The sequence below is a fragment of the Suncus etruscus genome, chromosome 5, assembly GCF_024139225.1.
Source record: "Suncus etruscus isolate mSunEtr1 chromosome 5, mSunEtr1.pri.cur, whole genome shotgun sequence".
In the NCBI taxonomy this organism is placed as follows: domain Eukaryota; kingdom Metazoa; phylum Chordata; class Mammalia; order Eulipotyphla; family Soricidae; genus Suncus; species Suncus etruscus.
Window position 1 is genome coordinate 17,645,543 of NC_064852.1, and position 13,238 is coordinate 17,658,780.

Genomic DNA, 13,238 nt, shown 5'->3' on the forward strand with positions numbered 1-13,238 from the left:
AAAAAAGAGGGCATTGGTGGAGGGAGGTAGGGTAACGTGCCATACCTGCACATAGGGACATGGACTACTCCTAACAGGCTTGGGGGTGTGGGGTAGGGGAACCAGATGGGTGTCAGGAATAGTTGTGTGAAAAAAAAAAAAAAAGCAAGTGCACTATCCATTGTACTATCTCTGTGGCCCCTGGAGTCTTCCTTTATCCAGCTTCCTTTATCTTTGCTTGCAAGAGGCAAAGCAAGATACCTAGACCCTCCAGGCCAGAACAAGATGAGAGAAGAAAGCACTGGGGCTCGTAAAGAATCTCAGAGCTGGGGCTGGAGAGATAGCATAGAGGTAAGGCATTTGCCTTTCATGCAGAAGGTCAGTGGTTCGAATCCCAGCATCCCATATGGTCCCCCGAGCCTGCCAGGAGCGATTTCTGAGCATGGAGCCAGGAATAACCCCTGAGCGCTGCCGGTTGTAAACCAAAAACAAAACAAACAAAAAAAAAAAGAATCTGAGAGCTAGCTGGGGCCAAAGTGATAGCATAGCAGGTGTGCCTTGCATGTGGCCAGCCTAGGTTTGATCCCCAGCATCCCATATGGTCCCCCTTCAGCCTGCCAGGAGTAACCCCTGAGCACAAACAACAAAAACACACACAAAAAAGAATCTCTGAGCACTGCCTAAGCTTACCAAAGATGAGATCTGCCTGCCTCAGTCTCTTACTTACTTACTTACTTACTTGTGGTAAGTACAAATTTTTTTTTCTTTTCTAAACGGAAAGATCAAGTTGCTGTTGCGAAAAAATATTTCCTGCCTGCACCCTAACCACTTCCTCTTTGTCCAAGAGCCGTTTGCTCTGTCTGCCTCCATCGGCGAAGCATCCTTAGAGCTTGCTCAGACATTCTTCCCAGGGAACAAACTTGGGGGGAAGGCTGAGGTGAGGACAGTGTCAGCCGAGCAGAGCCCGGCAGAGGGGGTGAGGGGCAAGAACAAGGGACCAGCAGCTCCTTATACGTACAAAAGTCTCGCATCTCCGAGGCTGCTTCCCCACATGGTCAAAAAATGCTCCCCACAGCAGTTCAGCTTATGACCCAGAGGAACAGAATGATTCCCCCTATCTGGAGCACAATCCACCCAAAGCGCAGGCCAGCACACAGCTGGCACTAGCTTACTCGAGGGAATTATCAAGTCTGTTGGATTTGGGGTTTTCCCTGTTTGTTTTAATTTTGGGGGACACATCTGGCAGTCCTGCGGGTGACTCCTGGCTCTGCACTCAGGAACCACTCCTGGCAGGCTCAGGGGACCACATGGCCACAGGCAAGGCAAGAACTCTCCTTGCTGTGCTATCACTCCTGCCCCCCAATACATGAAATAATATTATTAGAATAATAAATTTTATTATTAAATAATTTTACTATACACACACGTGTGTGTGTGTGGTGGGTTGGGGCCACATCTGGCTGTGCTTGGGACTCACTGCTGGCTCTGTGCTCAGGGATCACTCCTTGTGGTGGGGCTCAAAGAACCGTATGAGATGTTGGGGATTAAACTTAGGTCAGACAAGTGCAAGGCCAGCGTCTTACCCCGGTGGATTATGTCGCCAGCCACGTCACTTCTCAGAACTCTACTTTACGAGATAAATGACTCCAAATCTCTGGTTCCACAATGAGAATCTCCATGAAGAATGTACAAGTGAATGGGAGTCAAAGGCAAATATTTCCAGAAGACATAATAATCACCGAGAAATGGGAGGCTCATGCAAGCACGCGCACGCACATGCACACACACACACACACACACACACACACACACACACACATATCTAAAGACACAAACATGCAGTTACAGTTGCCAGGATTCTTAATTCAATCTAGATTTTGAAAAATAAATCAACGAGTAGTTTCTCAAATCAGATTATATAATAAAAGTCACCATGAAGCCTAATTAGTCAACATCTCACACTGGACAGCAAACCCTCGGGTTTAGCAACATTCGAAATGACTGCTACTATGGGGGCTGGAGTGATAAAGCAGTGGGGAGGGTGCTTGCCTTGCACGTGGCCGACCTGGGTTCAATCCTCAGCATCCTGATAAAGTCCCCCCAAGCACCGCCATGAATGACCCCAGAGAGCAGAGGCAGGAAGGAGTAAGTCCTCAGCACTGCTGTGTATGACCCCCAAAACAAAAACCCAAACAAACAACAAAAAATAGTTGATGCAACGGAATCAAGAAGCCAGTTGTGTTGGAGCCGGAGCGGTGGTACAAGTGGTAGAGCACTAGCCTCGCATGCACCCACCTAGGACAGACCTCGGTTCTATCCCCTGGCATCCCATATGGTCCCCCAAGCCAGGAGCGATTTCTGAGTGCATAGCCAGGAATAATCCCTGAGCATTACCAGGTGTGGCCCAAAAACCAAAAAAAAAAAAAAAGTCAGTAGTGAACAATTTGTTCAGAAAGATGAGGCCTTGGGGACAGAGAATCAGGCAGTGAAATGAGGGGGGGATCAAGGAAAGGAAGACACTGATGATGTTTTATTTAAAAATCAGACTGGCACTCACTGAGGATTTTGTTCTGCAGCCACTAGGAACCAGCAAATGCAAACATTTCTGTTCAACAATATCCTCTTTTGCATTGTGAAATGACCTAAGAGCCAACAGTCACAAGGCCAGGAGGAATGGGAGCAGGAGAAAGGGGATTATTCATTCCCAGACATGCGTGAACTCAGGCTGATGCGCGCATTTTGCAAACACTGAGCTCTCTGTTCGGAAACATTAGTTAACATTCCAGCCATTTTGATAACCTTTTCTTTGGCGGCCCCACGCCACACCGAGCCGGGCTGGGGCTCTCCGGACTCAGAAGAGGACTTTTGCTTCGCACCCACGCCAGCCTGGATTTTACGGTACCAATGCATGGCAACACGCTGCAGCTGACTTTGAAGTCTGTGTCACCAGAATGTCACAGAAATATTTGGGGGGGGGCACATGAGCAAAACTCACAAGACAGTGAAATGAGTGGGATTAAAGGGCAGGGCACATTCCTCGAAGTCGGGCACTGGGGCCGCAATTGGTATGTGTACCCACCCCCCCCCAGCACCAGTGGGAATAATGGATAAGGGAGGAAGGGAAGGAAGAAAGAAGGTAAAAAAGGAAGGGAGGGAAGGAAGGGAAGGGAAGGGAAGGGAGGGGGAGGGGAGGGGAGGGGGAGGGGAAGGGGAGGGAAGGGAGGGAAGGGAAGGGAAGGGAAGGGGAGGGGAGGGGAGGGGAGGGGAGGGGAGGGAAGGGGAAGGGAAGGGGAAGGGAAGGGGAAGGGAAGGGAAGGGAAGGGGAAGGGAAGGGGAAGGGAAGGGGAAGGGAAGGGAAGGGAAGGGGAAGGGAAGGGGAAGGGAAGGGGAAGGGAAGGGGAAGGGAAGGGAAGGGAAGGGAAGGGAGAAGAGAAAGAAGGAAGGAGCAAAGGAAGATGGAAGAGAAGGAAGGAGTGAAGGAAGGAAGATGGAAAAGAGGGAGTGAGGAGGGAAGGAAGAAAGGGTGAGGAAGGGAAGGAAGGAAAGGAGGGAGGGAGGGAGGAGACCAGCATTTCAACTCAGGAATTCCAAGTTAAATGCTTGTCAAAATTAGGAAGGATTCGGCCAAACCAACAGTGCAGTGGGAGGGCATTTGCCTTGCACACAGCTAACTTAGGTTTATCTTCAGTACCCCAGATGCCCCCCCCCCAAGACCTGCCAGACAAAATGCACGTCACAAACACCAGACTGCATTGTTAAACCCAGGGAGGAGTGTTATATGAATTGCATGAAGGACAGACGGAGGCAGAGAAAACAACTGAGGGAAGGAAGTGAACAGGTCTAGGGCAGGAGAAATGGTCCAAGGGGAGGACCTGGCTTTTGCACACAGGGGCCTCAGAGCACGACAGAGTGATCCCTGAGCTCAGAGTCAGGAGTAATCCCTCAGCACTATCGGGTGTAGCTCCAAACAATCACCCTAAGGTCAATAGTTACTTGGGGGGTAGCTACTGGGCTCAATGAAACCTGCTGGGGTCCCATGAAGAGCCTCTCTTTGAGCTGGTGGCAAATGATTCCATAATATGAGGAACAGGAACAATAGGACAGCAGGGAGGACTCTTGTCTTGCATGCAACTGGCCTTGGTTCAATCCCTAATACCCCCATAAGGTCCCCTAAGAGCTGTCAGGAGTAACCCCTGAGTACAAAGCCAGGAGGAAGCCCCGACCACTGCCAGGTATGGCCCCCAAAACCAATAAAATAAAGTAAAAGGCTGGAGTCACTTCTGGCTAAATTCAGCTCTACACGGCCCAACAGTGGTGTAGGAGAGAAATAGGCCCTTACAAAGTAGGTCTTGGGGATCAAGGCATATGGTGCTAGGGAATGCATCAGGCCTCTACATGCTGCGCATGTACCTCACTATCTGGGGTCTGTTCTGGCCCCCAACTATTTTTATTTTGTCTTCTTGCCACACTCTACCAACGTGCGCAGGTGTCACTCCTGGCTCTGCACTTGGGAGACCCTCTGGAATGCCGGGGATTGAATCTGGGTCGATCACATGCAAAGCAAACACCCTCCCCGCTGTGCTATGGCTCTGGCCCCATCCTCAATGACTTTTTAACTCTGCATTTCACGATGATTTCCTTACACACACACACACACACACACACACACACACACACACACACACACACACACACACACAGTTGGGGGGGGGCAGGAAATGAAGCTGCTACTTGGATCCTGACTATCTTTCCATGCAAAGGGCAGCTGGAAAAGTCCATCCAGCCTCACATCTTTATCACGCTCTTCCCGAGCATTGCAGGGAGATGAGTGATTTCTAACCCAAGAGGCTAATCTAATTATTTGAGGAAACTGGGGCTCTGTGTGTGTGGGGGGAGAGTATTTCTATTAGATTCTAGGGCTCTCAGAAGTCAAAATGGGAAATTACATTCAGTAACAAGAAGCAAAACTGTGTTCTTTCAGCCTGATGCTGACAAGCAGCTTCCCGTGCCACGGAATACTAAAGGCCACATTCAAATGAGGAGCTGTTTGGGGAAATGAGAGAGAACTTGGTGTCATGCACGGAAACTGAAACGCTTAAACATGAGGCTGTTTAGAGGGACAGGAAGGCATTTCTGGTACTAAGGTACCTACCAGGCCCACAAAAGACCCCAATTCAAACCCCCAGTACCACAAGGTTCCCTGGCAACCACCAGGGGTCACTCATGAGCAGAGCCAGGAAGAGATATAGAGCAGGGGTCTTCAAACTACGGCCCGCGGGCCACATGTGGCCCGCAGAGGAGTCTGATCCGGCCCACCAGCAGTGAGCACTGTTTGGTTGCCAAGATACCTGCCAGCATATACACTCAGTGTATATCCAAATATCAGGAACCATGCACTCAAAATGGTCACCATCTTTGGTAGCACTTATGCCTGTGAACAGACTTTTTCTTTTTTTTTTTTTTTTTTTTTTTTTTTTGGTTTTTGGGCCACACCCTGTGACGCTCAGGGGTTACTCCTGGCTATGCGCTCAGAAGTTGCTCCTGGCTTCTTGGGGGACCATATGGGACGCCGGGGGATCGAACCGCCGTCCGTCCTAGGCTAGCGCAGGCAAGGCAGGCACCTTACCTCCAGCGCCACCGCCCGGCCCCGTGAACAGACTTTTTCAAGAATGAAACATCTGAAATCTCCAACCAGATCAAGATTAACTGATGCCCACTTGCATCACTTGTTACAGCTGGCAGTGACAAATATGGAACCGGACATTGACCATCTCTTTAGCCAAAAGCAGGCCCACAGTTCCCATTGAAATACTGGTGCGTGATCTGTTTATTTATAAATGGTTTTCATTTTATTTATATAAGATATGTGCAGTGTGAGTAGGAATTAGTAGCTCATATAGTCCGGCCCTCCAGCTCTCTAAGGGACCATAATCCGGCCCCCACTTTAAAAAGTTTGAAGACCCCTGATATAGAGTAACATCAAGGATGGGGTGGGGCACAAAGCAACTGCAGAGCGGGCAGGGATTTTGTTTTGGACCTGGCTGGCCTGAGTTCTATCCCTGGCATCCCATATGGTCCCCTGAGCTCTGCCAGGAGTGATTATTGAATGCAGAGCCAAGAGTAACTCCTGAGCAATGATGGCTGTGGCCCAGAAACAAAGAAAAATATTGGCATGATCCAAGCACCTGTCCCCTCAATTCCCCACCCTTCAAAAATTAAAAAAAGAACCAGAGTATAAAGACCTATGCTTGTGATGTTCAAATATGGGAGACCATCCTGACCCCAATGGGAGTAAAAGTAAATGTTTATAGATAAACGTTGGAGCCAGAGTGGTGGCGCAAGCAGTAAAGCATCTGCCTTGCCTGCGCTACCCTAGGAGGGACCACGGTTTGATTCCCTGGTGTCCCATATGGTCCCCCAAGGCAGGAGCGATTTCTGAGCGCAGAGCCAGGAGTAACCCCTGAGCATCACCAAGTGTGTGGCTAAAAACAAACAAACAAAATCAAAAACAACTAAAGAAATGAAATACTTTAAGGAGCTGTTCTTTCTTTTTGTTTTATTTTGTTTTTGTTTTTGTTTTTGGGTCACACCTGGCAGTGCTTAGGGGTTCCTCCTGGCTCTACGCTCAGAAATCGCTTCTGGCAGGTACGGGAAACCATACTGAATGCCGGGATTCGAATCACTATCCTTCTGCATGCAAGGAAAATGCCCTACCTTCATGCTAACTCTCCGGTCCCTAAGGAACTGTTCTAGAAAGAAAATGAGTGATGAGCCCGGAGAAATAGCACAGCGGCGGGACCAAAGGTGGTTGGTTCGAATCCCGGTGTCCCATATGGTCCCCCGTGCCTGCCAGGAGCTATTTCTGAGCAAACAGCCAGAAGTAACCTCTGAGCACTGCTGGGTATGGCCCAAAAACCAAAAAAAAAAAAAAAAAAAAGAAAAGAAAAGAAAAAGAAAATGAAAATGAGTGATAAGTGGGTAGTGAGCCAGAATGACTTTCCTGGCAAAGTAGACATAGCCTTTGGTAAAGAAAAGGGCACCTCTGAGGTAAGCCCAGATATTGGGAATGAATGTCGGGTCATTTCTAAGTCAGGGCCCAAGAACACGTCCTTTAAGCAAGGCCTGGTGCAGAATTGGGCAGAGAACAAATTCATTCTCACTGGCTTCCAGTGAAATTCGTGCCAACTCAAGCTGGTAGCAGTGAAAGGAAGAAATCTATGAAAATACAGTACCCCCCTTAGCCCTCCAAGACAGTAGGAGGCAGAAAAAGGCAAAAAGTCTGGGCAGGCGCAGGTGAAAACTATCATTAACGCTGTGAGGCTGTCTACAGTATACTCCTGGCTTTTATAAAGAGGAAATTCAGGGACTGGAGTGATAGCACAGTGGGGGTAGGAGGCATTCGCCTTGCATGAAATCAACTGGTTTGACCCCCAACATATGGGACGTATGGTTCCCCAGAGCTGCCTGGAGTGATTGCTGAGCACAGAGCCAGGAGTAACACTGAGCAGCACCAGTTGTGATCCCAAAACCAAACCAAACTAAACCAAAAAACCAAGAGGAAGAGGGAATGGGGAGATTTATGGCAATTAAATGGCAAATTCAGAAAGAGAAAAGAGGATCTCAGAAAATACCCCACCCCCACCCCGGGGATGAGTCTCCAGTATCTAGCACATTGTTCAGGTCCTACCCCAAAGTCATCCCCTGCACTCTATGTTGCTTCCTTTGGCAGGAGAGTAGTGGTGCGCAATGTCCACTGACCTTTTCCACATCAGCCTTGGTCACGTTGATGTCTGCGTCCATCTTCTCAAAGTGCTGCTGGGCTCGCTCGGCCTCCTTACAGTCCCGTTCGAACCGCCGCTTACTCTGCAGGCAGGAAGGTGGGACAGTGGCAGGGGCAAGAGGGGACACGGGCCATGCCAGCCTGCACAGCAGCAGGGACCGACCTCACTTCTCCAGTCTCATCCTCCCCACACTGTGCCGCCATGATTTGGCAAGAAGTTGGTTGAGGGGTTAGGGAGAGAGAGCCCAGGGGTAAAGGCACTGGCAATGGGCCTATTGGGGTTTGACCCTGAGCACCACACAGGGTCCCCCAAATATCTCAAGAGTGATTGCTGAGCACAGAGCTGGGAGTAAGCCCTAGGTATGTCCAGCAGAAGAAAAAAAATTCAACTGGAAGCAGAGGAAGGACCAGGGAAATGGAGCAATAGAGGGTCCTTGCCTTGTAGGTCTTGTTCCCGACACCAAGTATGGTCCTCTGAGCCCCGCCAGAAATGGAGCTGAGGAGAGCCAGGAGTCAGCCTTGAGCACTGCCAGATGTGGCCCAAAACCCAAAACAAAAACTTTGTTTCTTTCTTTTTTTTTTTTTTTTTTTTTTTAAGAAAAGGCTCTACCCCGAGTTCTCCGGGTTCAACCTTTTATTGTCATCATGAGCTTTCTAGAAGCAAATGACAGGAGAGGCCAAACCGCCGGCTTTCTTGAACTGTGCTTGAAATTTGTGGGAGATCTCAAGACGCCTTGCAAGCTGCCCCTCCATTTGGGATTTTTCACTTACCGACTCCAGCTGTTTCCAGCAGGTTTCAATATGCTGCTGTGCCTTCCGACCATCGTGAAAGTGCTGTGGGGGGAACACACAGGATGGTTAGTGGACCCAGGGTTAGTAAACATAACCACCCCTATAACAGCTAATATGCAGGGCATGGGAGAGAAATTACTGGCACAAATGGAATGGGCAAGGAAATTGGCAGAGCTAAAAAGAGCAGAAGTTAAGGTGCTTATTTTGCCTGTAGTCATCCCCCGTTTGAATATGGGTACCCCTTATGGTCTCTGGGCACCATTTTTGAGTCCTAAACCAGGAATAAAGCCTGAGCACCTCTGGGTCTGGCCCAAAGCCAAAACAACAACAACAAAAGCAAAATGCAAAAGGTAAAAGCACCTTTGCTTGCTCAGTGTCAGGGACCAAACCTAACAGATTTCCTGCCAACGAGGTGGGCGCATCCCCAGCACGGCCAGAACTATGGGGCCAGGATGCGCTGCTCACCAGCCTGCTCTGCCCTGGCTCCTTGGGCCAGGAAAGTCCTGGGGGTCAGCTGCAGAGTTAAACCAGCAACCCCACGGGCCAGATGCACGTTCGACTTATTCACAAAGGCCAAAACACTCTCAGCTGGACACGGAGCAAGGACGTGTCTCCAAAGTCACCCTCGAGCTTTCAAGAATGAGGAATTGTTCTCTCGGGAGCAAAAAAAAAAAAAGATAATAAGCACTTCTTTGGGAGCTGGGGGTGATGTCATTGATCACTAGCACCCCTGTCAGCCCCGTGACAGGAAATGCCATCTCCTGAGCCCCAATAGTAGCAGGAGAGTTGGGTGGGGGGATGCTTTGGTTTTTCCCCAAGCTGCACTCCTGAGGGGGAGCATCGGGCCCGGACTAGCTCCAATTACACCTTTTTTATTTCCACTTCTGCACTGAACCTTCAAATCTAGATAGATATAAATTAAACGGACAACAAGATCCTTCCAGAACAAAAATAAATTTGTTCAAGGACCGTAACAATAGTACAGCAGAGAGGGCTTTTGCCTTGCAATCCAGGTTTGATCTGGCCTCCCAGAGGGACCCTTGAGCACCACCAGGAGTGATTCCTGAGGGCAGAGCCAGGAGTACCTCCCAAAATCAACAAAAACTTAAATAAATAAAACCAGGGGCCAGAGCGATAGCACAGCAGTAAGGCATTTGCCTTGCACGCAGCCAACACAAGAAGAACTAGACCCCAGTTCAAATCCCAGATCCCATATGGACCCCCGAGCCTTCCAGGAGTGAGTTTTGAGTGTAGAGCCAGTAGTAACCCCTGAGCGTTGCAGGGTATGTTCCAAACACCAAAACCAAAAAAATAAAACAACCCATCCGAAAATAGTAATAAAAGCTACCTAAGAATGGTCTTGAGGGTCAGGGTCAGGGGAGACAGAAGTCACATGGGCCCTAGAAATTGTCAAGCACCCACTTCAGGAGAGGTGCCAATGACATTGACAATGCTTTGGGGTGTGAGAAATCACACTCAAGCCCAAGATATATACCACGGACTAGTTTATTATCCACCTGCTACTGGCAGACAGCAAAAAAATAAACAAAGCAAAACAAAACACAAAACATTTCCTGAGAGCAGCCCATCGTTTTTCTTTCTTTGTTTTTCATTTGGGAGCCACACCTGCCTGTGCTTGGACAGGGCTGGAGCCTGGGGACCCCATGTGGTGCTGGGGATTAATCCTGGACCAGCCACATTCAAAACACGGTAATATCTCTCCAGTTCTGGCCTTTATTAAAAAAAAAGAGAGAGATGAAAAAAGCCGACTACAGCCAGAATGTATGAACAGTCATCTCAAAATAAAAGTGGAACAAAAGTCAAAGATTACACTCAAAGACAGGACAGTCAGCCCTGTGGAATGTTTGTTCTTTCTTTATTTTTGTTTTAGTTTTTGAGCCACACCTGGTGGTTCTCAGGGGTCATTCCTGGCCTTTGTGCTCAGAAACTGCTCCTAGCGATACTATCGCTCTAGCTTGTTCCTTCCTTCCTTCCTTCCTTCCTTCCTTCCTTCCTTCCTTCCTTCCTTCCTTCCTTCCTTCCTTCCTTCCTCCCTTCCTTCTTCCTTCCTTCCTCCCTTACTTCCTTCCTTCCTTCCTTCCTTCTTCCTTCCTTCCTTCCTTCCTTCCTTCCTCCCTCCCTCCCTCCCTCCCTCCCTTCCTTCCTCCTTCCTTCCTTCCTTCCTTCCTTCCTTCCTTCCTTCCTTCCTTCCTTCCTTCCTTCCTTCCTTCCTTCCTTCCTTCCTCCCTCCCTCCCTCCCCCTCCATTCCCACACCCGACAGTGCTCTCAAAAATTGAGCTTTGCACTCAGAGGTCACTCTTGCCATTGCTCAGGGAACCCTATAAGAGTGTCTGGGATCAAATCTGGGTCAATTGTGTGAAAGGCAAATGCCCTCCTGCTGTGCTATTGCTCAGGTGTCCCTGTGGGATTTTCAACGACACATTCCACAGAAGAAAACGAAAGGAGGGGAGGCAGATGAAGTGGACAGAGCATCCCCAGGAGCTACCAGAAAGCCTGCTTGAACCCCCATGTCTTGGGTCCCTACTGAGCAGTAGCCAAGCCTGGCTGGGGAGCACCAGGTTTTACCCAGTCACAACTCCATGTGGTGTGGGCATGGGCCATGCAGGCAAAACTGAAGGGGAGGGAGTCTGCCAGCAAACCCCCAAACCCAAACAGTGAGCACCCCCTACAACTGGCTTGCGTGCAAGGAGCTGACTCTCCCTGGCTCGTTGATAATAAAAATCTTGTCCCAAAGAATTCCTTTAAAATTCCCCCCCTCAAATGATCAACCACCCCCAGGTTCCAGTTCACTGGTCTGACCCTACTCACACAACATTGACCATCTGTGCCTGGCAGGGGCATGGGGACAGAGCCAGGCAGCTTGGGCCAAGTTCCCTCCCTCCATGTCCCCCTTATGCCCCCGTCTGTTTATTGCAGGCTGACTAGGAGGCACCTCCGAAAAAGCTAGACCAAGCGGGTCCTGGCTCCCTTCTTTGAAGGATCCCTTCGTTCTTTTCCCAAGAACATCTTCCCAGTGAGTTATCAGGGTGACAGCTTCCACAGTGAGTCACCCTGAGAAGAACCCTGTCCTTCCTTGGTCACTTGGGGGGAAGAAGGGAGCATGGCGGAAGAGTTAAGGCTGCTACTTCCAAAGCAAAACAAAGAGAATCATCATTCATGAGACATAGGTGAGAGAGTACAGGCAGCAAAGCCTGAACCAGCTCTAGGCAGCCAGCCAGCCATGTAGGTGTGCATATTTACAGGGGGCTGCTCGGGGTTGAAGGAACTTGGTTGATCCAAAAAGTAGTTGCAGAACACAGTAAGTAGGGCATCTGCCTTGCATACAGCTAACCCGAGTTGGATCCCTGGCATGCCATATTGTCTCCCGAGTCCATAAAAATATTTTTTTTTTTTTTTTTTTTTTTGCTTTTCGGGCCACACCTGGTGACGCTCAGGGATTACTCCTGACTATGCGCTCAGAAGTCATTCCTGGATTGGGGGAACCATATGGGACACCAGGGGATCAAACCCTGGTCCATCCTAGGTTAGAGAGTGCAAGGCAAATGCCTTACCACTTGCACCACCACTACTCTGGCTCCATCAAGAGTAATTTTTGAGTGCAGAGCCAGAACTCCTGAGCGATGTCAGGTGTGATCAAACCCGCCCCCCCAAATAAATAAACTGAAGACAAAGGAAACTGGGGCTACAGATCTCCCCCGAGACATTATACCCCGACTCCCAGCAGAGATCTGAAATCATAGGTGTACAGATTTTTGTTTGTTTGGTTTGGTTTGATTTTGGGTCACACCCAGCAGAGCTCAGAGTTACTCCTGGCTCCTGGCAGGCTCAAGGAACCATATGGGATGCCAGGATTCAAACCACTGGCCTTCTGCATGTAAGGCAAATGCCCTACCTCCATGCTATTTCTCCAGCCCAGGTGTACAGATTTTGGTACAAATGATGTTTCATTCTCTCTCTCCAAACATACACACATAAACTCATACCCATAAAGGGTGTCTGATGTCATTTCGACATCTGGCCCAGTAAGGAATGAAAAGTGACTAAGATAAAACAGAAACGATCCCACAATGATGGGAACTGAAACAGCATCAAAGCTGGTTCCCTTTTTAGTAATATCCCTTTAAGGGCTGGAGCGATAGTACATTGGGGAGGGTATTTGCCTTGCATAAGATCAACCCAGGTTCAATCCCTGGCATCCCATAGGGTCCTCATGACTGCAAAGAGTAAGTTATGAGCACAGAACCTAGAGTAAAGCCCTGAGCACTGCCAGATGTGGTTCCAAAACAAACAAACAAAAATTAACAAAAAAGCTAATGCTTCTGGACCAAGGCTGAGTGTGGATAACTGGAACTGTGAGACATTCCAGGGGTGATCACTAGAAACAGAAAGTAGGGTGTGGGCCAGAGCGATAGCACAGTGGTAGGACATTTGTCTTGCACATGGCCAAAACTGGATGGACCCTGGTTCAACTCTCAGCATCCCATATGGTCCCCTTAGCCTGCCAGAAACTATTTCCGAGCACAGAGCCAGGAGTAACTCCTGAAACTGCTGAGGTGTGACCCAAACACGAAACAAAACAAAACAACAACAACAAAAATAACCCTAAACCAACAAGCCAATAAAACAAACAAACAAAAAAAGAACGTAGGATGTAAGGAAAGAAGT

At 49.0% G+C, this 13,238-nt stretch overlaps 2 protein-coding genes across 10 annotated transcripts in view; both read right to left on the bottom strand.

Annotated features, from left to right (window-relative positions):
* ASB6 (ankyrin repeat and SOCS box containing 6) overlaps positions 1 to 13,238 on the bottom strand; it is a 370,010-nt gene that overhangs the window by 256,631 nt on the left and 100,141 nt on the right. The window lies entirely within an intron of this gene.
* Positions 1 to 13,238, bottom strand: part of FNBP1 (formin binding protein 1) — a 126,061-nt gene that overhangs the window by 37,056 nt on the left and 75,767 nt on the right. For all 9 annotated transcript variants that reach the window (XM_049774033.1, XM_049774039.1, XM_049774038.1 and 6 more), the window contains exons 5-6: positions 8,531 to 8,593; positions 7,738 to 7,842 (exon numbers count right to left, since the gene is read on the bottom strand). In XM_049774033.1, the coding sequence (XP_049629990.1) occupies positions 7,738 to 7,842; positions 8,531 to 8,593 (168 nt within the window). The remainder of the gene's footprint in view (positions 1 to 7,737; positions 7,843 to 8,530; positions 8,594 to 13,238) is intronic.